The sequence below is a fragment of the Pyxicephalus adspersus genome, chromosome 4 (genome assembly GCF_032062135.1).
Source record: "Pyxicephalus adspersus chromosome 4, UCB_Pads_2.0, whole genome shotgun sequence".
In the NCBI taxonomy this organism is placed as follows: domain Eukaryota; kingdom Metazoa; phylum Chordata; class Amphibia; order Anura; family Pyxicephalidae; genus Pyxicephalus; species Pyxicephalus adspersus.
Genome location: NC_092861.1, coordinates 144462949 through 144487474, shown reverse-complemented (window position 1 = coordinate 144487474; position 24526 = coordinate 144462949). Strand labels below are relative to the sequence as shown.

At 38.2% G+C, this 24526-nt stretch overlaps 1 protein-coding gene across 1 annotated transcript in view; it reads right to left on the bottom strand.

Moving 5' to 3' along the window:
* The window catches only part of SPATA17 (spermatogenesis associated 17), a 90131-nt gene that overhangs the window by 45847 nt on the left and 19758 nt on the right, over positions 1–24526 (bottom strand). Inside the window, exons 5-6 of the mRNA XM_072410470.1 lie at positions 18039–18142; positions 1132–1255 (exon numbers count right to left, since the gene is read on the bottom strand). Coding sequence (XP_072266571.1) covers positions 1132–1255; positions 18039–18142 — 228 coding nt within the window. The remainder of the gene's footprint in view (positions 1–1131; positions 1256–18038; positions 18143–24526) is intronic.

Genomic DNA, 24526 nt, shown 5'->3' with positions numbered 1-24526 from the left:
ACACCTTTTACTTTTCTTCTCAGCCTGAATGTTCCTGGCTCACCTCATTGAACTTTACCTGGCTCAATTGACTTCAGCTTCTACCACAGAAGCTCAGCATCACATGTGGGCATTTGCTAGGGCAGTCGGCATGCAAATGATGTATGTCTAGGAATGCTGACACTTTTTGAATAACTATTGCTAAGGCAAGGCAGTCTTCCTCGATCTTTTTAATATGGGGAAAGCCTTGAAAAAACTTTCAGGTCTTCAGGGAACCTATTTTATAATTACTCTATTCACAGATCACAGTACATTAGTGTGGTGGTCAGTAGGAAGAATGTCTCTTACATTGCTGGCCATTGAGAAGAATGTCACCCTTACAGATAGCCAAAAGGATCATTGGTGTTAGTTAACCTGTGGGGCACAAATTATGGCCCTAACAATCTCCAGGAACCCTATTTGAGAAAAACTGCATCAAGGCAGATATTTGCATGACACCACCAAGGCTCAAGCCAACTGCTTGTATATTAGAATACTATTTATAGTACTGAGGCAGAATGTTGTGATGTTTTCAGGAATCAATTCACAGCACCCTGGCAAGTAAAGCACCAGACTAAACCTTATCTTTAACAAATGAATTCCGATTGGTTGCTTTTTTGACTGTATTATTACTTTATTTTATACTGGTATCTATTGACCTGATCTAACACTTTCCCTAGTTGGTCCAGAAGACTAAAATATGAGACTATCACTCCAAAAAACAAAAAATCAAAACAGGTGTAAAATTTAGCCTCCACTCTCCATGGATTAGATGTAAATAACGCTTAGCAGAAGCCCCCCTAATAATAAAATCCCAGTAAAGACAACAAGACAACAAGCCGATGGAAATTAGTTGCGGCTGTCTAACATTTCTGTTTTCCTTTTCGCTTTTAGATGAAAGTGCTGACACGGACGCTTGTGTTTCAGCGCTGTTACTGAGCAGTCATGCTATCTGACCTCACACATAGAAAACTCCCTAATTGAAGTAGAAGTTGTGTTTTTGTGATATCTTTTCAAGTCGTCATGTCCTATTCAGCTGGCTCTTTTGTCTCTGTCAGTGTGCGGCTCCCTGAGGCTTCCTTGAGCTGTCAGGGATTTGTATTGTATACTAACCTGCTCTGTACTGAGGAGGTAATGCATCTTCCTGGCTTCATAGTTCTTTCTGCGTTCTTCCTTTTCTAAATCTTGCTTTAATTTTTCCTTCTCTCTCATGGTGGCATATTCCTCCAGTTCTTTTCTGCAAAAAAACAAAAAAGCTCATAATCAGCAAATGGAGCAAAGTAATGAGCGGAAGCATGTGGACACCCCTCAAAACTTTTGAGTTTGGGTGATTTCAGTGAAGGGCACTGTAAAAAGCCCTCAGCAATATATATTTTATTCTGGTAAGTGTATAGGAATAATACCTGAGACAACAGCATTCAAAATATACATTTGTCTTTTATTTTAACCACTTTCTTGCCCCTGTACAAAGCATTGGTCAGATGTATAGGAATAATACCTGAGACAACAGCATTCAAAATATACATTTGTCTTTTATTTTAACCACTTTCTTGCCCCTGTACAAAGCATTGGTCAGACCACATCTGGAATATGCCGTCCAGTTTTGGGCACCAGTTCACAAAAAGGACATTGTGGAATTGGAGAGAGTGCAGAGAAGGAAACTAAACTAATAAAAGGAATGGAGGAGCTCAGCTATGAGGAGAGATTAGCTGAACTGAATGGGGGATATGATCACCCTGTATAAATATATAAATGGTACATATAGAGAACTCTCTAGAGAAGTTTAGGCACTGAAAATGTGGAATAGACTCCCTTAGGAAGTATTTTCAGGAATTTTCATAGATTGCTTTAAGAAAAAGCTTGATGACTTGTAGAACCACAAAATATAACTGGGTATGAACGTTTTAAAGTAAAGATAACAGAGAATGTTGACCCCACTGGAGCATATCGTCCCAGGGTTTTTTTGTTTTGTTTTTTGCCTTCCTCTGTATCAATTATGACCATAGGATTTTATATATGGGAAATGTTTATTTCCCTAGGGGTTGAACTTGATGGACTTATGTCTTTTTTCAACCTAACTATGTAAAATTGATTTCACAACAATAAGTTTCATGCATAAAATACAAAACTTGTTACAGTGGCTGGCAGCTTGAACCTGCCTTGGACTAATGACAGGGTGGCGTCACTGATAACGAAAACTGGCTAAAAAGAGGTAATGATGGCCTAAAAAGGGCCTGATTTATTAAAGCTCTCCAAGACTAGAGAAGTAAGACTATCATAGGAGAACCTGGGTGATCCAGAAAAACTGACATGGATCTGGTCCAGAATTGCCAACTAATAAAAGATGTTTAAGAAATCTTTACCAGGTTTACTGCATCACCCAGGTTTTCCTATATTAGTCTATCTACGCCAGTCTTGGAGAGCTTTATTAAATGAGATCCAATTTGCCTCATTTGACCCAGTAGGTAGAACAGCTTATAAAAGTATTTTAATTTTCCAAGAGGAAATATTTGAATAAATCAGTAACTATAATGGATTTAAGACAGTTGTTTAAAATAGTTTATATTTGAAATGATGTATGTATCTATTTGTCAATCTATGACAATGAATTAAGAACAGACGCAGCTTGCTTCATATTTTGACTGAAACCCAAATTTATCAGGCATGATGCCATGAGCCATCCCTTTGCCGAAATAAAACATCAAACAACATTATTTTTTACAAGGCATAAATAAGGTGCACTTGGGCAATGCAATTCACAAAAGAATACAATACAAAAAGATCCCCAGCATACCTACCAGTTAGTCAGAACAAAATAAAGTCTACACCAATTTGGTTAAAAAATATGCATACATGTGTACATAGATCTAATGTTCCACCTTGCAAAAGGTCCTCTGCAAAGGTTTGAAGCTAAAGACCTCTAGTGTCTATAAATCCATCAAGTTAGTATATATATCCATACTTTGCAGAATTGGTTGGTTGTGGGAGTGGGGATATAAAAATTGAATACATTTACACACCTACACAACCTCAAAAAAAAATAAAAACCTCAGTCATCTAGGTTCAAATCCTTTGTTAACATGTAGGCAGTGCATCACCAGTTTTACTTTGTGTGAGATTCTCTAAAAAAGGAATCAGTCAGAACAGAATTATAGAGGTTAAAATATCCAACTTGTTTTTGAAGGTGTCATTCTTTCCTTGTCTTTCCTATAAAACTTAGTCAATCACTGACCAAGAACAACAGCGCGCATTAAAACGTGACTGCATGCATGAAAAACAATGGTGTTTTGGTTAAAAAGGCACCAAATAGAGACCATTGATGCTTTGTATTTCTATTATGAAAAGTTCATTTAGGCCTCTTTTAGATGTGAGGTTGAAGTTTGGTGCAGTTCAGTGTTTTAGGGAAGTTTATGTACATAAGGAAGCAACTGCAACCACTTCGTTCTGCGGTTGAAGGTAGTTGCATTCAAGTCAATGGAAACCGGTTGGCTGCTTAAGGGTGGTTAGAAGAAACATGTTGTGTTCAGCAACCACTACTGCACTGCCACTGCATCCACCTGCACAAAGTGGTTTAACTGAATCGGAGTGATTGGGAGAGTAGTTGAGCCTGCTGCAGACTGCTTTGGTCAACCACAGGTCTGAAATTAGCCTTAAAGTGGAACTAAAATCCTACTTTGAAGCATCCACCATAAGACAGTTATTTATTGCAGAAATGGACAGGAAATGTCCTTCTGCAATTACTTGCCTGATCGCCACCCAGATGTCAAATTTAGCTGAGCTGCGCATGCGCAATTCAGCGTTGGCTGCCAGGGAAACCTAGCAATCTTGACTTCTACTGCGCATACTGAGAATGATTAAAGTTTGAGTTATCCTGGCACAGCCAATAGAAAAAGCTGAAGATCTCTCCAGGAAGAAAAGAAGAAGAGAGATAGAGATGGAATGGGGATAGGTAAGTATCGAGGGTTTAGCTCCACTTTTAGGTCCAGCTCCAATATTATGCGCTTCCATGTCTGTTACCATAACAGCTCTAACAGGCTAGTCTGCCATCTGGCGTATCCTTGGCTGCTCTCGCAGACATTTGCCATTCCCCTTGTTGACAAGCATTTGGAGCTGTCTGATAGAACAATGGCTTTTTTTTTCAGCCTTGTAAAATCAACAATAGTAGTTGTAATAAAAATTGGTAGTTAGAAGCCGCTTGCTTTCTGCCAGCCAATGAGAATTCACAGGGAACACACATCTTGCTATGGGGCAGAATGTGCGGCAGAGCTTGGGTCAATTAACATCCCTCAGATTTGTTCCTCAGAAACAGCTAGTCTAATTAACCTTTGCTTGAAACACTGGAACTTCGCCCACTGATGCGTATAGATTTAATTAAGTGTTAATACCCGATGGCCAGGTCTTTACCATGAGTTACGCACTGCGGGTGTACAGTAGTCACTCGCCCTCTGCCGAGAAGAGATTCTGTTGAATTATTTGCCCTTCAGTGAGATTAGTTATATTATGCTTTGCAAAGCGTGTGTTTAATGTTGTCACCTTCTGTGATCTCTTGCTCTGTAATTCACCATTAAACAGATCTATGATGGAAGTGCTGAATATAAACAAAAGTGGGAGAAGAAGAATATCTTAATTCAAGGTCCACACTGAACAGGTACAGCTAAACAAGCAGACCCCAGTGAGGAAGTACAATACTGCCATCATCAAACAGAAGGTACTTTTCTTAAGTATACCTACCGTATAGCAAGTCCAAAAACATAGGGGTATACTATTCTCTTATTCAAACACCTGCAAAAAAAACCAAGTGAACATTTCTTTTACAACCCTACATTCCCCTTAGGAATAAATATTATAGCAGCACTTTGGAGATTGGGAATTCTCAGATACAAGTTCACATGCAAAAAGTAGTGCCTGTCTTCCTCAAAACTATTCTCATATCATCGTGACCAAGTGATCAGTTACCGAAATTAAAAGTCACTAAAGAATCCCGAAATGTGTCGGGATTGAGGCGATACTACCTATTCATGACGACCGCAATGCTATAACAAATGGTTTGTCCATGATTATTATTTTACATCAATTATTGCCTACTATCTAGCTATAGATGCATGTACTTGTTTGGAATCTACAATGCTCAAGCTTCATGTTGTAATATGACTTTGTACTTGCTGTACCAAATTGAAGTAAATTGGAGTAGCCTAAAACAAACCTAAAATTATATGGGAAGAACCCATTATCAATCTCTCTTTCTCCTTAAAGATTACTATACTCATACTAATTTTTTCCTAATTCCAGTGAATCTCTTTACTCTAAAAGTGTCCATAGACTTTAGAGGGTGGTAGGATGTACAAGCATGGGACAGAATTCAACTGGTAAAAAAATGTTCCCAAGAGCTACAGTGCATTTAGAATTATACATCTTTATTTTGGAGATGGAAGTATGCTGTCAGTGTTGGCTTACTGGAAGTGATAATGGGGTAACAATGTCCGGTAGGATAGATTGTTTCTCTGAATGAAGTTTCATCCAGCCAAGCGTAGTTCGTGTTTTCTCACGGACTTATAAGTCCTTTTACATTTTCTTCATATAGCATGTGAAGGCTCAAATTTTTGTTTTCATTTCTCCGTTGTTTAATACAACAATTGATTTAATTAGCTGTTTTAGCAGTATAAGTGGGGGAAAAGGAAGGAAAAAGGTTAGTAGGGGCCTAAAAATTTTTTTTTTTCCGGAGTGTGGTGGTAACCACTGTATAAAAAGATAAATTGCCCATGAATACCTCCAAAGAGATGAATGGACAATTGACACCTTAAACAAAAGAAGACAATGGAAACCAAACGGAGACCTCTGAAAACCAAACGTGACCCCCTGAAACCAAAATAAGGGCCATTGATAAAACAGTTTGGCCCAGAGAGGGGGCTCAAAAATATACCACAAAAGACTGTGAGTCACACGTGATTTTACAGAAAAAAACATGTGCACTCAGACACCACGTGCCCAGAGACAATTATAACTCTCCCCGAGTGGAGAGAGGATACACTCTTAACAAAGACGCTGTGTTCTCCAAAAAATGTAGAGTGGCTGTTCTCCAGTATTTAACATATGTGAACACATATAACATGAGATTTAGAGAATATTTTTACGTTTGTGCTATAACACTGATTTTTTCTTAAAAGAGTGTTCTCTCTAGCGCCTGAGAGCTTTTATTATTCAGACCCCCTGTAGGGGAATATGTGTGCCCAAACGTGTCTCACAGAAGTATGTGACTACAGACACACTTGTAGAGTGTGGTGCACTTTCTCCGCCTCTGAGTGAAATTTTTTATGGGGAAGCATGTAGAAATTAAACATAATAATGTTTAAATCTGCGTCTGTGTTGACAAAGGTCCGTTATTTTACCATTTAATGGCAGAAACATTGGCAGCCAGTCTACTATACCAGACAACCTGTGGTCTGGGCATACCAGTGGTCTGGTCTGCCTATGGACTTCAGGTAGTCTCCCAGCTCTGTTCCCCAGCTCCTATGGGGAGAAAAGTGCATAAAGTCTAATAAGAATGCAAAAGTAAATATTTCATATTCAAGCGTGCTCGGTTAAAATACAGTTTAGAATGTGTGTTCCATTTGGTAAAGGCTGCATAGACAATACTAGTTATCCACCAAATATTTGAATAGACTTTTTAAAGTGTATGCATATCCCAACAAAGAACTTCTCCTATTTAAAATATTTTGGTCTATAAAATATACCATTGAAAATGTTCAATAACAGCAGTTCTTGTGGTTAGATATGCTTTAAGATATAATATTCATAATAATAACTGATTGGGCTCTCTTTCAACTGTGTAAATAGGCCATGGAAATATGACTTGTTCTCTGAGTACATTTTAATTGTTTCAATAAATGACATGCTGTAAAAATGGTCCAGATCTAAAAGATGCACAAAATATTCAGTTTTATTCTCTAATTTGCAGTTACATTGATGGTATATCTGAACGAGCTGTGCCTTGCAGACGTCGCCGGCAGGCTGGTAAAGTGACCCCTCTGACCTGCATCTCAGGGCTATTATTAATCGCTAAGTTACCAGGTAAAGCCGAACAAATTTGTTTCCATTGAAAGGATCTCTATCTGTGTCGGGAAATTTGTGCTGCAACAAACAAACCTCATTAGCTGCGTCCACTTTTTGACAAAGAACAAAGGAGCCTGGTGGGACAGATGACCTTTGTCTGTCCTTCTATAAGGTGTTTTAAAGGTTATTCCAAAAAACATAAAAGGAAAAGGTAATTTACTAATTGCAGAAAATGTAGGGTTGTCAAAAGACTAAAAATATGCAAGTGCTTTTTTTTTTACTTTGTGCAAGGGAACAAACAAAAACTTCAATGTTACTGAATGCAAATCTTGAAGCAAACTTAAATGATTGGATTTATTATTCTGGTTTTGGACTACAGAACACCACCTTCTCATCTCTACCTCATAAGATTAGGTGGTGTTTCTCAATCCAGGGTTTCTCCAAAGTTTGCTAGAGGTGCAATTTTTGACTTTCAGGTCAGTTTAAGTGACATCAATAATCTTTTTTGCTATCTGTAAGGGAGACATTCTTCCCAATGGGCGGCAATGTAAGAGGCATTCTTCCAACTGACCACCATGCTGTGTGAGCTGTGGATTTAGTATAAATAGAAGGGGTTCCTTAAGACCTGAAAATTATTTCAAGGGTTCTCTCATGGTATTAATGTTAACAAAGGCTGAGATAAGAGGTGGTGAATATATTTTTTTGGGGGCCTGATTCATTAAAGCTTTCCAAGGCTGGGCAGGATACACTTTCATCAGTGAAGCTGGGTGATCCAGCAAACCTGGAACAGATTTCCCAAAAGTCATTAGCTATTTGTCTAATATTTTCATTTCCTGACCAGATCCATTTCAGGTTTGCTGGATCACTGGATCAGCTTCACTGATGAAAGTGTATCGTCTCCAGCCTTGGGGAGCTTCAATATATCAGGGCCAATGTGTGCGCAGTTTAGACTTTTGCTAATGAAAATATCAAAAAAAGAGAAAAGATGACCCATATAATGCAAAACCAGCCACATTGACCCCCCCAGCCGTAACCCCCAAGCTGGAAGAAGCTGGAAGCAGTAACCCCGAGTCACTCTCAGGTTAGGTAAACCTATGGAAAACAATAGTACATCGGGACTTACCTGATCCGCCGGCGTCCTTCGCGTCTTCTCTTTTCCTCTGGCCGACGTTCCCTGCACCCGATAAGTCACCGGGGAGTTCCCGGTGAAGTCGGTGTGTGCAGATGTTCTGTTCGAAGGCGGGGCGGGAAATTCAAATTCATTTGTATTGCATTCAATACAAAATAACTATATTGCATGCAATACAGTGGATTTATAAAAGCAGTACATTGTCTTTCATGAACATTTATTTTACAGTATAAAATAATAGTAGGAGTAATTTTTTTAATTATTTAGTAACTTTTTTTAATTATTATTCTGACATGATTTTGTGTATTAAACTTTAATATACTCATACTATTATATTATACTGTAACATAAATTTTCATGAAAAACAATGTACTGCTTTTAGAGATAAAACCAGACAGAAATGAACCGCCCAGGAGGTTAAGGCCCTATTGAGACCGCTGTTGAGAGTCTGTTGTGGTGCAATAATGCACATGAGTTGTGCACATGAGTTGTGAGCACATGAGCATTCCAACATATGGAAACAGACCAAGAAGAAGACTTGTCTAATTTTGTAGTCTTTCTGAATATATAGCGTAGCATGCAAGCAGATTTTTGTTACATATACCAATATTGTCATGTTTTGCACACACTACAGTCCATAGATTTAAAGGGACCCCTTAGATTTATATAAGATTTTATGAACAGTAATCAATGTGTTTGGATCAGAGATGATCACATTAGCTGAAAAATAAGACGTGACTCAGCAGTACGAAGGAACGATGAGATTTATATGGACCTCATCTTGCAAGAGGACAGCAATGACCTTTGCCCGATCTGTAGATCAAACTCAAGAATCCCCGGCTAATTAATCTAAATAATGACTTTTACCCTGGCAGATCGGAGAGGGGACCATATTGAAGTGTCATTACTGGAGTTCCCATCACAGTCCCCTGCTGCTCCCTCCATCTGGAATGACACCACTGTTCCTGTATCACGCATCACAGTTTGGAGTGACACAAATGTTTTTAGGGTTTTTTTTTAGCTCTGACCTATGAACCAATGTACAAGGTTCACTGTTGTAGCTTCTGATCCTTCTTAGGAGCAAAGATTTTTCAAACTCCACTCCATCCTAATAGTCCATGGAGAATGTGGAAGAAACAGGATAGATTAAAAAAGAGAACTGTAGCCTATGATGGTAGAAGACTATATAGGATAAAGTAAAATAGTAGATAGATAGATAGATAGATAGATAGATAGATAGATAGATAGATAGATAGATAGATATATAAATAGTAAAGAGCAAATCCAGGTAATTAGTAAAGTAGTTTAAAAAATAATAAAATAAGCACTGAATTTCTGGCAAAGTTACAGATTTCAGGATGATTATTTATCAGGGAAATTTTCAGGAAAAAAAGTTTTGTTTTTGAATGTGTGTGGGGGCATGTATTTAGGGTAGTGTAATTTATAATATTAAGCCTTTTTTTTTATTTTTTTATTTTTTTACATGTACAATATGCTCAAATGATTATGAGCTGTAATTTGCTTTATTAAGGTTAGCACCCTGCCCTTCCAATGCTGGGTCACAGGTTTGAATCTCGGCCAGGTCACTATCTGCATGGAATTTACAAGTTCGCCCTGTGTTTGTGTGAGTTTCCTTTGGGTATTCCCGTTTCCTCCCACATTTAAAAAACATGCAGTCAGCTTAATTTGCTTTCCCCAAAATTGACCTAAACTGTGTAATCATATATGACTATGGTAGGGGCATTAGATTGTAAGCCCCTTTCAGGGACAGTGATTTGACTATGGACTTTGTAAAGCTGCAGCATATTTTGTTGGCGCTATATAAATACTGGATATTAATAGTAACTAATGTCCCACCTTGTAGGATCAGGTGAGTGGTTATTGCAGAAAGGGACAGGCGATGTCCCTTCTGTAATAAAGCGCCTGATCGTACCAGGGAATGGTCAAATTCACTGAGCTGCGCATGTGCAGGAGTTATGTCACCCCAGCATGGCCAATTCAGATATCCAAAGACTATCTACAGGAGGAAGAAAAGATGGAAGATGGCGGCACCCTGTAACAGAATGGTAATAGCTGAACTAAATAGAAAATGAAAAAATTACACTTACTTTTAATCCTGCAGGTCCCTCGATGGCGCTGGTCCTTCTCATGATCGGGTCCTGCGTCGTCCTGGAATGCCTCTTCCTCTTCGCAGGTGCAAGATTGAGTGACATAGCCGGCTGTGAAGGTGAAAAAATGATGTCCTCGATTGGGTCCCACGCTGCCCTGTAATCCTCCTTCATCCTGCCGCCGTCATCTTCTTCTCGCTGCACAGGCCCAAGTTCAGGTAACGAAGCCTGCTGTAAATGGGAAAAAAAGAGTGCCCACTTCACTGCGTATGTGTAAGATCGCCATCATTTTCTTTCCCAATGTAGGAAAAAGCCCCAAAAACCTCCAGGCATGCGTGACAAGGGTATCCCAGGAGGCTCTGCACTCCCAATCACCAAAGGCTTTGCCCCTTTTTTTAAACAAAATAAAAGAAGATAATTTTTATTTTACTTAGGTTTGTCTAGTAAAAATTTTGGTGAGAGGTCCACTTTAGGTGTCAATGTTTGTTTTATGTTAAATATAACCCACAGTTCTCACAAACTATAAGTGTTCAAACTGAAATTACTGGTTGATTATCTGAAGGGCTGGGTCATTTTTAGAAAGCGATAAGAACAACCTCTGGAAGTAGAAAAATAAATGAAATGACAATCTTGCAATAGTCCTGCATAACGTGTGACAAGTATCTCATAATGCCCATGGGCTAAAGAGTTATTCCCATGAAATGCCCTTGAGATTTATTTGTGAGGAATCGTTTTAAAAGATATTTTACAAATAAAAACAAGCAGTTTGACACTTATGTTTGTGCCTGTGGAAAAATATCAGATAAATGTAGGTTTTAGTGAGGTTTATAGAGGAAGAAAGCTGTCCAGTAAAGGAAAAAAAGCTTTGTTCCTGACAGTAGTTAGAGGGAAAATATTTAATAGCAGACTCATCTCAGTGCTTAGAAATCTGTCTTGTACCACTGAGAACTGGTCCTCAAAGACTGCAGATGGTGTACAACATGTTTTCAAGTTCCACTTCCACAAAGGTTTATGAATTAGTGGCATTTTAAATGAGACATATGTGCCAAGTTGTCTTCTGTTTTGTAAGGAGAATTAGAGAGCATGACAAAGGGAAATGTAGAAAAGGTAAAAGAAAAGGGTAGAAGAAAAAAGGAAATAGAAAAGGAGAATGGAAAGGAAGTGAGGAAAAAAAGAGAACATTCTAAATAAAAGGAAACATGGAAACAAGGTAAAAAGACGTGAAAAAAAAAGAAAATTGTAAAAGAGTAAAAGAAACAAAAAAAAAAATGGAAAATGAAAAGTAAAAGAGAATGGAATGGAAAAGAGTAAAAAGGAAGGGATAATTAAAGGGAAAAGCAGAAACGAAAAGAAAAAAAAGAAAAAAAAAAAGGGTACAGGTAAAATTAAAAGAAGAAAAAAATAGGATATAATAAAAATAAAAAGAATATAAGAAAGTGAATGAAAATTAAAAAATAAATAGAACATTAAAAGGCAAGGGTGAAATAAAAAAAGAAATGGAAACAGAAGAAAACCTAGGTTTACCTACCCTGAGTGTGACTCGGGGTTGCTCTCAGCAACCTTTTCCTACCCCGAGTCACATTCGGGGTTACCGCTAGGGAGTTTAAAAGATGAGAATGTGTTTGTTAAATCGATACCAAATATTGCAAGCCTTAAAAACAGCAAAATAAAATGCTCAAAATTGTTCCTTGGTGCTACTTTAAAATCTTTCGAGTGTATTTTCTTTACTCCATACATCGGTGATCAAAGGGAGAAAGCCTCTTTGGTGGGGAGTGGGAGAGGGGCACTCTTACACTGATGTCCCCTTACATTGGGGATCAGTGGAAACAAAGCTTTTTTCATTAAAAATAGAACTAAACCCTGTGTTACTCACCTGTCCCCGAACCCTCGCAGGGTGCTGCCATCTTCTTTCTTCTCTTCTGGTGGACAATCTTCAGCCACCTTGATTGCATGCAAGTTTATTCATTCCTGGCATGTGCGGAGGAACCTGGGTAACCTGCTAACTAAAGCTGACTCTGTGCATGCGCAGTTCAGGTTTTTGACAGAAAGCTGGTGCAATCAGGTAGGTAGGAGGGGTTACAATCTAGTAGGTGGGGGAATTAAAACACAATAGGAGGGGAGATATGGAATAGTGGGATGTAGTGACGGTTTCAAAAGACAGAAGAAGACGGGTAGGCAAGTTTGAAGAAATGGGTTTTGAGTTCTCTTTTAAATGGGCAGAAAGTAGGAGCAAGCCAAATAGGATGAGAAAACCCATTCCAGGAAATTTAGGCAGCTCTAGAAAAGTCTTGTAGCCAATGATCTGTCTAACCATGGATTCTTAAAAGTGGTACTTTAGTTCTGCTGTAATGGTTAGTGGTATGTATGACCTGGATTTGTAAGAAATCCTTATGAGATTTGCTGGATCACACAGGTTCATTAATGATATTCTATCTTCAAAGCCCAATGTCCACATTGGAGGTCAGTAGGAAAAATACCCTTTGTATTGGGGATAGGTAGCAATAATTCCTCTTATGTTAGGGGTGATTAGAAAGAATTCCTTACTTATGATTAAGGCTGGGTTCACACCTATGCACATTAATATGCATTGTAATGTGTGATAATGTAAAATCTAGAAGTAAAAGAAATACATACATAGGTGGGAAATTATTTGTCCACTGCTTGGGGCACCCCAATAATCTCTAGAGTAGACCTAGTGGAGAAAGGCTAGTTTAGGGCAATTGCCAATGGGATTTTGTTCATGTCAGAACCACTTCCCCCCATACAGGTGTATGTGATTGCAAAAGCAGTTTGAAGTGGGCCATTATAGGCCAGAAGGATGTCAGCTCCAGTTCAAATACACCTGACAATTCATTCTGAATGATCTCAGAAACATCAAAAACTTCCAGCATTTGCACCTCAAAGTCTGCCAACTTCCATAGGCAGCTTTCATATACATTGTCATGCATGTTAGGCCTGGTGACCCCTTAAATGCTGCAAAACAATAAAAAGTTACCTTGTGCAGAGAAAGCTGTTAGGCAATTACTAAGCAGGTTATTTGTCACTAAATAGATTGCAGTAAAACACCTTCAAAGTTCAGTAAACCCATCTTCATTTATATTTCATTATCTGGAAACTCCTGTGTAACATAAATTGACTCACAGCTAGTCAAGGGCTGCTTGTTGTCAGCTGTTCTCTTGAGGGGAAATTAATCTCACTGTTACTCTACAACCAAGTATCAGCAGGATTCTTCTAACTTTGGTTGGAGGGACCTAGTTTACTAAATAATAATGACACCTCCAAGGAATTTAACAAGCTCATACATGGATTAATCATCTGTCAAATTTAAGAGCACCTCCCAGTGATAAGTCAACCAGTGGGTTAGCACTGATACCTAATAAATGCTGGCATTATGTTGCAATAAGAATGTTACATCATTTGTAAAATTGCATTTTACATATGGTATAGTGAGGTGCTGTATTGTGTTTCCTTGTGCTCAGTACACAATTTATAAATGATATACCCTTATTGGCCTAACTTTCAGCTGGGAACCCCCCTACAGATCACCTCTCCCCCACGGAGCAACCCCTCTCTCCATTCACATGTTTCTTTCACCACATATCTATTTCTAGTGATATGAATGCTATTCTCTGCAACATTTTGCTGCATACTCCAGGATGGTATATCACTGCTGCCCTGGGCCAACTGCGAGTGGGTGGAATGCTGCTAGGAGACATTCAACCCCAAAAGACTGGTGGTGCACAATATTGACCTTGCTTTTAATATATTAATGAGCTGCCTTTCTCAAACTTTTTAACGTGGGGAAAACCTTGAAATACCTTTCAGGTCTCAGGGAATCCCTGCCAATATTTATCAGTGTTCTCCCCAGCCCCTTTGAGCTGGGCGCACCACCCAGTACTTTTCAGTAACCACCTGGCTGTTTTTGGGTGGTTATTGAAAAGCTAGATCATAATAAAGAAGCCACCACCTGCCTACAGCTTCCACTCACCCAGGTTGGAAAAAATGTAAGAAGAAAACACTGTTTATGATATGCCCAATGCATGGTACATTAGCTTGGCTGTCAATGGAATGAATGCCTCTTACATTGTTTGGGAAGAATGTCACCCTTACAGATATTCAGATAGATATTTGGTGCATTAAGTAAGATAATAAGTGGTAACTGAACTGAGTGGCTCAAACTGCTCAATGCTCAAGGAATCCTGGTTGAGAAAAGCTGCTGTAGAGCAAACCTGACTGCGACAACTTGTATGTTGGGCATTATATTTAAAAATCATAAATAAAAAGTTGATCCCCTTTGTGGCTATAACAGACACAAAATTCCCATTCCTCTCTAAGGTGTTCAGTGGGGTTGATGTTTGTGCAATCCACTTGAGTTCCTCCAACCTATCAATTCACGTTACTGTAAAGCTGACTTTGTTCCTGATTTATGAAAGCTCTCCAAAGCTGGAGAGGATGCACTTTCATCAGTGAATCTGGGTGATCCAGCAAACATGGAATGGATTTCTTAAATCTCATATGCTATTTGTTAGGAACTGTTTTCAAACCTGGCCCAGATCCATTCCTGGATAACCCAACTTCACTGATGAAAGTGTATCCTCTCCAGCCTTGGAGTGCCTTCATAAATCAATCCCTTTGTGTACAGGGGCATAGTCATGCTGGATCAAAAAAAGTGCCCTTCCTAAACCATCACTACAAAGTTGAAAGAGCACAGCTGGCTAATGTTTCTATGAAGCATTTACCTGTACCATTCACACCTAAACTTATCCTTATTTGGAGGGTTGTCCATATATTTTTGTAGCTGTTGCAAAACATAGACCGCACAATCATACTGAATTGTGTTTGGATTGTGTTTGGCCAGCATAAGATCCATACTAAAGATCAAAGTCAGTTGAAAATGAAAATGTCAGTCAAGAGGAGACAACGACACTGATTTTTTGTTTTTACATTTTGAGACCAACTGTAGTAAATTGTATTGTTTGCATTATTTGTTGCTGGAGATTACTCAGAATTCACTATGAATAATAATTGACTATAAATAAAAAGCAGCAATAGATTCTGTGCTTGCACTGGTGGTTCTCTGTGTTTACAAACTGTTTACGGCTTTCCGTGTCCTTGAGAAGGAAGACAGGGACGGCAGTCAGTGAGAAAGTGGTCAAGATACTGGAGTTCATAAATTTTCTTGAGCGCCGGATGAGTTCAAAGAATTACCATGTAAGAAAGCCTTACAGAGGGAATTTATCTGATTATAGCGGTAATAATTACCCAGCTGTTTATTGCAGATAGAGAAATAATTCATGCAGGCAATAGGCCGTGGTGGCAATGACACTCCGCATTTAGTAAATATGCAAACTGTTCACTTCTAATTAAGCGAGCAAGAGGATGCCCTTATTAAATGGATAAACTAAAAGTGCCTCCCTGACAAGTGATGAATTGTTATGCCGCACAAACTCTTGCCACAGAATTATTGGCATGAACTTGGGGTTTAACTTCATTAAGAGATCTTATGGGATAGTTAAATGAGGATGGACAGCAGAACAATGCATTTCTGACAGCCAATAATATGTCTGAGTTTAATGAAACTGCACCAAATTTGACTAGCTAGTGTGACTTTCTATTTAGAAATCTGCACCCTTGACAAGCAGAATTTGGACACCAGTACTTTGAACTTTGTTCTTACCTGGTGATTCTGACAGTAAAAACTTTCTGTCCTAGGTTGACAACGCTCATTTACTGTACTGTATCCATGAGGGAGCTCCTTATAGTACGACTACAAAAGACCTCATCTCCATCAGGACATATTTATAACAGAGGGATGGAAATAATGCTAAATGATAGAACTTGGAAACAGAGAGCATAGGAACAAGAATCCTTGCAGGATCAATGGATATCACAACACACTTTAAATGCTATATTTATGAGACCACAAAGAGATGCTTAGGGACTTATACAGACTGCATTCCCACCAGTGATCCGTTGTTGCACATGAAGTGCATGCTTATCAACATGTGTTTCATCGACTGTGCTGCAGTTAATAAAGAACTTAATATGAATGGGCGTGGGAATAATATGAATGGGGGTCAATGCACCATAACAGATCTTTAACAGAGATCCATAAGATTCATAACATTTTTTGGCAATGTGACACGCCACAGCTCATACTGTTTTGCATGGTGGTGTGCTGTGATGTGTTGTGCATTTTACTCAAGTGCTGTTCATGCGTTAGAAATCTTACAACCATGCTTCTTTATGGACTGCAATTGGTTTAAATCTTTTGGCCTGATTTATTAAAGCTCTCCAAGGCTGCAGAGGATACACTTTCAGTGAACCTGGGTGATCCTGGATCTGGTCCAGGGTTGAAAACATTTGTTAACAAATAGCAAATGACTTTTAAGAAATCCGTTCCAGGTTTGCTGGATCACCCAGCTTAACTAAAGAATGTGAATCCTCTTTAGCCTTGGAGAGCTTTATTAGTGTAGTATGAATGATTAGTGTATTGTCCCGCAATGTATAATAAGAGTAATGCTCAAATCATCCCAAGCCTGGTTTAAGTAGTAGGCTAAGAGTATTCAGTTGTTAAATTCTGTTTATTTACTGATCTTATTTTGCTTTATTAGTGATTTGAGTTCTGTGAACTTATTGATCAAAGTTCTGTGCAATAAATGATCAGGCTAGTTTCACCTATGTGTTTACAGCTTCATTGCGTCAGGAACTGTTGCCTCTCCGTGGTACTAATAACGCAGACTGCCACCACCTGTGAAACCTGCAGACGTTGGTTCTTTAAGAACCAGCACTGCAGTGCCAGTGTCCAGCAAGGTGCCAGCCGCAGGGAACCGAGTGGAATCATTCCATCCCAGGCAGGTGTGAACCTGCCCTTATTCCAACTTCTGTGTTACTATTTAATAAAACATGCATTCAATTATTATCACCCTCCTAAAACAACCAACATTGCCTGTAGTTTGTGGCTTTTTTGGGGGGCCTTGTCATGACTACAGAAGGCTATAGGAAGATGAAAGAAGGGTTATGCATTACAAAGTGACTGACAATTTAAACTGTATCTAATCCAGTGCCCCTGCAAGTACCACACTTTATGTTATATGGCGGCTAAGCTTACTCTTCAGTGTATCTATGGAGGAAGCCATGGTTATTCTTCTGATTTCAGACTATCAATTAACATCGCTAAGTAGTCCACTCCAAGCTGTGGCTTAGTTTATAGCCTCTGTATCATAGAGATGAACAGGACAAAATGAATAGGGTAATGAAAAGGTGATCTCCTGATCTGGGGACACCCTGTAGTCAGACAACTGATAAAAAGCATGTAAACAAAGCCACAGCTGTTGGAAGGTTGTGGATTGGCAAGTAGTTGTGCATGCATCTGTGGCCTGCACTAGGTAGAATAACTATGTTCTGGATCAGAACAACAGAACTTTCACTTAAGTTGCATTTCCCAAATGCTTCCTCTACTGGAAGTTTTCTTAGAAGCCAAAGTTTTTTTTTATGCAGCCCATAGGGAATATGGCAGCTTAGGTATTTTTACCAAAAGTGGATTTTTTTCTTAAAGTGTGGGTCATGATTTCATAACAAAGGCTTGCTTTGAATTTTATTTTTTTGCTGGATATCCTATATTTGCTTGTGCATGTTTTCATGATATTCTCAGTTTGAATTCCCTGACAGGTTTAGTTTGAAATGTGTTAGGGGCTTCAACTTGATTGGTTAATGTTTGTGAACGTTCATACCTTACTAAACTGTTCTTAATGGCCACACCTTCCAGATACTTCTTCAGTGCATAATAATTGTGCACATACTTCCGGACATAGTAACCCCTCCACATCTTCTGTATCTATAAAAAACAGATGTGATTAGGGAAAATTTGTAGTCAGAGCACTTTGTAGAGAGCAGAATACTTTGTAGAGAACATTGAACAGTACATATCAGAGCATACTCCTGAAGAACAATATAGTTTAATGTCCCTATCATAGTCCATCTTTTTTAGGTGTGTCCTTAGATACTTTTAAAATCTGCAAGATAACATATCACAAAATATAAGGTATAATTAAATGTATTGTTTAATCTCAAGTTCAGTGATTCTACCTAAGCTGAAATAATGTCATCAGTCTGCTGCTACCTGATAAAACATTTTCCCAGTCTCCTATCCAAAGTGATCAGACGGTAACATCATCAGTTTATTACAAGAGGTTGTCGCAGGGGCTGATCTATGTCAAACGTGTGTGACACATCAAGCCAACATTTCGGTAAAAGGAAGTGGACCCTGTCTCTGAATGATGCTACTGTCACTTTGTGGATGAAATTAATTTGCAACTTTGCTGTAAGAGAAGAAGATGAACGATCAGAATAAGCAAAATAAACCATGGGGGCGAGTGGGGTATTTTATTTGAAACACTCAAACTTTTGGATATCAGTGCCATCTGGAGCTCCACAAACAGTGCACACTAAAGTTACGCTGGCCTTAAAGGCAAATAATTAATGGGCCTGATTTATTAAAGCTATCTAAGATAGACTATCATAGGTGAACCTTGGTCATCCAGCAAACCTGAAAGGACCTGGTCCAGGATTGAAAACATTTACCAACTAATAGCAAATGATTTTTAAGAAATCAATACCAGGTAGATCACTTAGGTTCTATAATTTTCATTTGCCCAGAGTTTAGTTTTTTCTGTAAAGGGATATTCTTCTATAGGGAAGAGCAGATGAACACATTGGGCCTGATGTAATAAAACTCCCAAAGGTTGGAGAGGATACACTTTCATTAGTAAAGCTGAGCAATCAAGCAAACCTGGAATGGATTTCTTAAAAGTTTTTTGATATTTGTTAGAAAATGTTTTCAGTCCTGGACCAAATCCATTCCAGATTTGCTGTGTCACCCAGCTTTACTGATGAAAGTGTATACTCTCCAGCTTTGGAGAGCCCACTAAAGAGGAATAGGGGTAATGTAATGACTTTGATAGCAAATAAAGTCTCCTATGTTCATTGGTGCTAAAATCCAGCTAAAATCAAAAACAATTTTTGCTGTTAGGCCACATAAAAAATAAAAGTGATAATACATGATCGCCAACACAACTGTATAGGACATCTATACTGACAATTGAGGACCACAGGTTCTTATTGGGGTAATGGATGAACATCAAAAAAAGGAAAGATGTCAGCCATTGTCTCTATAGGTAGGGCTACCAACAAAGCCACCAATCAAAACAACATGGTGGTCTTGAATTCGATACCTGTTTGCTATTTAGAAACATTCAGAGGCCAGGCCCTGTGTCAACTAGACATTTTCAGTTTATTATCTATGAAATCCCAAGGTCCCTTTCTTCAGAATAGCTATTTGTTTCAATCCAATTTAGGTAATATTCCGCTTAAGAATCTTCCTACCCAAGTGCTGTGCAGGCCATTTATCTACGGGCGGGAAACTCATCTGCACCTTAGTTGCTCAATTTTCCAGGCTTTACGTGTCCTTCTGTAATCAATTTACATCCTCCCCTGTATTTACCCTGACACATAATTTACTATCATCTACGCAAATTGAAACATTATTCACTGTTCTCTCCTCAATGTCGTTTGTATAATGCATGTTAAATAATAAGAGTGCCCAAATGAATCGTGGTAAAAACATATTATATTGGCGATTGTAAGAGCTTTTTTTTTTCGTGCTAACTCTACAGTAATAATACCCTTACAAATAATGGATTTTAACCTGGTTCCTCTGTCTTTGTGACTCTTGATGGTCAACATCAAATACGGATGTCACGGTTCTTCAAAAAAATCTTGATTAACAGTTTCAGATTTACCTACAGTAAGTTCATGTCAGTGAAAGCACTCAAGCTTTACAAATCAGGATTTAAAGGAGAACTATTAATTACCTTTTTTTTGCTTGCCAGGTATGGTTCTTGGGCGTTAGTAGGAAAATGATTTATGCTTGAAAAATTGGGAGATAACTGCACCATCAGCAGATTCCCAATGTCTGTTGTGACTATGAAAGGTCAGGTAGACCTTCAACAATGGCAGATAGTCAATTATTGTATTGGTAGACAGCTCGTCAGTGAAATCATAAGTGCGTGTTTTATATTGACGAAGATGGCCATAGTCGAATATGGAGAGAGGAATTTTTTTAATTGATACGTTGGTACTGCTATTGTCCTTAAAATATACAAAGCCCCACTTCTAATGGGTTTGAGTCAGAAACTCATTTTAGAACAAATCGATGATTACATCTTCAACTATAGTTTTTAATTCATTCTTTCCAAAAACAGAAAAACAAATCTAACGCTGGACATGCTTTATTAGCTTTTGTCCTTGATATTACTCGATGTTTATTTATTTATTACCAATTTTAAAGAGGTCAGATATGATGTTTGGTAGGTTCTGGATTGTATGCCTACCCATACTGGCCTGAGTTCACAGATCTGTATTTATAACTGGAGATGCAATTGAGAGCTAAAAAATGGACATACCAGGAATACTATGGCCTGTGCTGCATTGTCAAAGTTCACAGGGGAATGGGATAGAAATATGCCTTTCTCTCAAAGGTGATGGGAGGAAATTGTGCATAAACTAAAGTTTTTCAGACTGTTCTTTAATGTTTGGCATTGGTTTATACACAAAAAAACATCAAAGATAAAGAAACACCCTAAATTAAAATTGGGTCTATTTTAAAATCAGTGAATCTGACATTTTATGGTCACATTCCATGGCAGTGAATCAATCACTGCTATTGAAACACATGGACCTAGAATTTTGTTTACCAAGAAATGCTTTAGTTATTGTCAGATTCACTGCTGTATAAACTGACGCTCTATAAGGCATATGCAAGAACTGAATTGAGTTTTATTATTTAATTATTATATTTTCAGGTCTAAACATGAAATATGTATCCATGTCCCCTAATTTAGCTTAGCCAATTCACTGGAGTAGCTGAGAACAGCTCCGTCAATTGCCTAACCTCAAACACTGGGGTTAGTTTACCTAAGGGATTTGGGATGTTCACTTAGCAAAGTGAATTATCACCCTGAATGCTTACTGAATGTGGTAAAGATTTACTTTGCAAATAATACCCAATCACATGCAAAGAAATGTTAAAAAATGATTTTGAAAAAAAAAATAGATCTGTGACAATTGTTTGCTCAATGGCTATCACTCTTGCCTTTGCAGCACAAGGGTCACAGTCAGTGCACTATCTGCAATAGGTTTGTATGTTCACCCCCTGTTTCTGTGGGTATCTTTTCACATCCCCAAAAAAATACCGTTAGGTTAAGCGGCTTCCCCTCAAAATTCTCCTTAGACTGTGGTAAGGACATATGACTATCAGAGGGACATCAGACACATGACAATGGTCTTTAAAAGCTCTGCGTAATATGTTGGCACAATATACATACAAATAATAAATAATAATCATAAGTAAATAGTAAAAACATTTCCACCTGGTGATCTCTGCAGTCAGTTTGTGTACAGTTCTTGCCTTTGATTAGCACAAACCAGTTTTCTACATTTTGACTGTGAACTCCATAGATTACTGCTTGTTAACCATCTGTTTCCAAACAATTTCTTCCGCTAGTCAAATTGGTGATGCGTGTTCCTCATTAGGTAACACATCAGTGTACATTGTCTTATAAATAATATTTATTCTAAGCTCTAAAACAAATGGCAGGAAAGGTCATATATTAAATCTGGCTGTGCCTACAAAAGATTATTTTGTTTTTTAACAAGAGGTTTTTTTTTGGTCCTGTGGTTTGATAGACTAATTACTACATTAAGATGTTAGTTCACATAATAGCCAAATAAAGTCTTGATATTATGGGTCTGATTTAGGGTTCTGTAGGGCTATGGTTATAAAAATGTAAATTTGGGCCAGTGTTAAGTAGAGTCGAGGGAGCTGACAACAGCAAGAGAAGCTCCACACAAAATATATAACTCGGAGATCACTTTATTGTTTAACCAGGTTCACTGGGGTATTGTCATGTTATCATCGTGATATCTCTATTCTCCTAGCAAATTTAATAAAGAATAGTTATACTATAGTAAGAATGGTGATGACAATGAAAAGGCGACAGTGGCAAGTATTATTCATTTTATTTGTATTTAAAAAAAGCTAGATTATTTGTGCTGCTATTTTTATGTAATTTATGTTAAAGTACTGAAGTCTACGTTTTTCAAAAAGATTCCCCCAGAACCTTTATTCACACCTCTCGATAAATTCAGGTGTGACACCCCCCAGGTACATAGTTACTTCTTCTAATGCCTACAGCCTCAAATGGTGTCGGAAGCTTGCTTGGTAAAAATATAGTGCTGGGCTGCCTGCACACTAATCTCCAATTGACTTGAATAGGACAAACCCATACTATAGCACCAATGTTCCATTTATGCCTATATATAGTCCACAGTTGCAAACAGGCTATTACTAGATATATACTGACTGGACTGCAGACAGCACGAGAGACTGCAGCTATTGGACAAGTTAGGCACACACGAGGGGTTGGGGAGGTGGCCCACCTGATTAAGGTGCAGGAACAATGTTCGATTCAAGCTTATGGAACATGTTGCCCCTCTCTAGGTTAAGGGTGGCTTTTGGATTTCCCACTTACAATGCAGGACTACTAGGTCTTATATTGTAAGGATAAGGGGTAAAGCGCTTTAGAGAGGAGGCTTTGGTGTCCGGTTGCACAAGAGAAGGAAGGATGAGAAGGAAGTCTGCAGGAGTAAGGGGTGAAGGTAGATTAATGTCCTTCCTTTGGCTACCCTGGCTGGGTTGGGTAGATGAGGGGACTGGGGCCCTTCTCCAATATCCAACTGATGGAACGGCAGGGGATGCAGGTAGCTGGAAGCTGTGCATTTGGGAACACCACCTCGTATTTGCTCTGGGTCCTGTTTTGTCTAAAACCATTCCCGAGTGCCAAACGACCACTAGACAAAAAACAACCATGCAACCCCTGCAAGGGTAGTTTGTAATTTACCTGGATTCAGGCTTAAATTTAAACTCTTCCCTATTCACTCCCAAAATAACAACTTTAGCTGGAGATTGGCTTTAAAATCACAGATTTTCTGGAAGTGTTAAACTGGTATTTAATATTTAATAGTTTTCTATAGTTCTGCTTCTTTGTTCTAAAAAATGTAAAAGCAGGAAAAATAGCAGTGATTAAAAATTTTGACGATCTTATTTTACAACTGTTGAAGTTTTTATTGCTTTTTAAATGCATGTTTTATGTCCAGGAAAATGCTTGACTATTTTAGTTTACTGGTAGAAAATGAGATTTGTACTGCTTGAGGGTATATTTTAAGACAAAATCATCTTTAATCGCCGCGAATAAAACCTTGTTAGAAATTAGCAAACATATTTTGAATTATGCAAAAGTTAAAATCTGCAGTAACTTGCGAAAAACCTGCATGTAATAATAATGGTAACACTACAAATAACAACGTTATCCTGGGAACATGAACAGCGGATTTTAAAGTAAAATAAGAATAGAATGAAAAATATTGTTTAGGAAATGTATTAAACAAGTGATATACCATATTCAGAACTGTTAGAAGAATATTTTATTATATAGGCCCCATAGATGACCATATGTTATATGCAACTGTACAGTCATGCAATAACAGCCATAGATATTTCTGGATACATAAAAAGGAATGAACAATAAAAAAATTATTTTGTTAAAAATTTAGAGACGAGGCTCCAAATTATAAGCCATCTGCAACTCGCTTTTCATTGAAAGTATGGCTCTTAAAGCTTTTTAAAGTTTTTTTTGTTCTTTTTTTCTACTGTGGTCGTAGAGAATGAATGAGAAGCCTGCAGTCTCCTGGAATACATATGTCATGTATCCCAGGAGGCATTGGGCTGTCCTTTTGCACATGCCCAATCTCAAGCATGTGCAGAAGTGGCTTTTCCCACAATGCCGAGCGAGATCAGGTGATGTTGCCAGAAGAAGAAAGAAGAAGGAAGAATATGGCGACGCCTGGAAGCACCGGGACAAAGGAGGATTTCAGAATGGCTCGGGACCGAATTGAGGACAGCGCTGGAGAGATTGAGGGATCAGCAGGAATAGGATAAGTAAGGTAAGTAGGATTTTTTTATTTAAGTTTAGCTCCGGTTTAAATCTAAAATCATTTTATATGTATACTGTATGTATTATTGTCATTATCATATTATAATAATACATTAATACAATATCATAATATATCATATTAATGTATTATTATCATAGTGATAGTTATA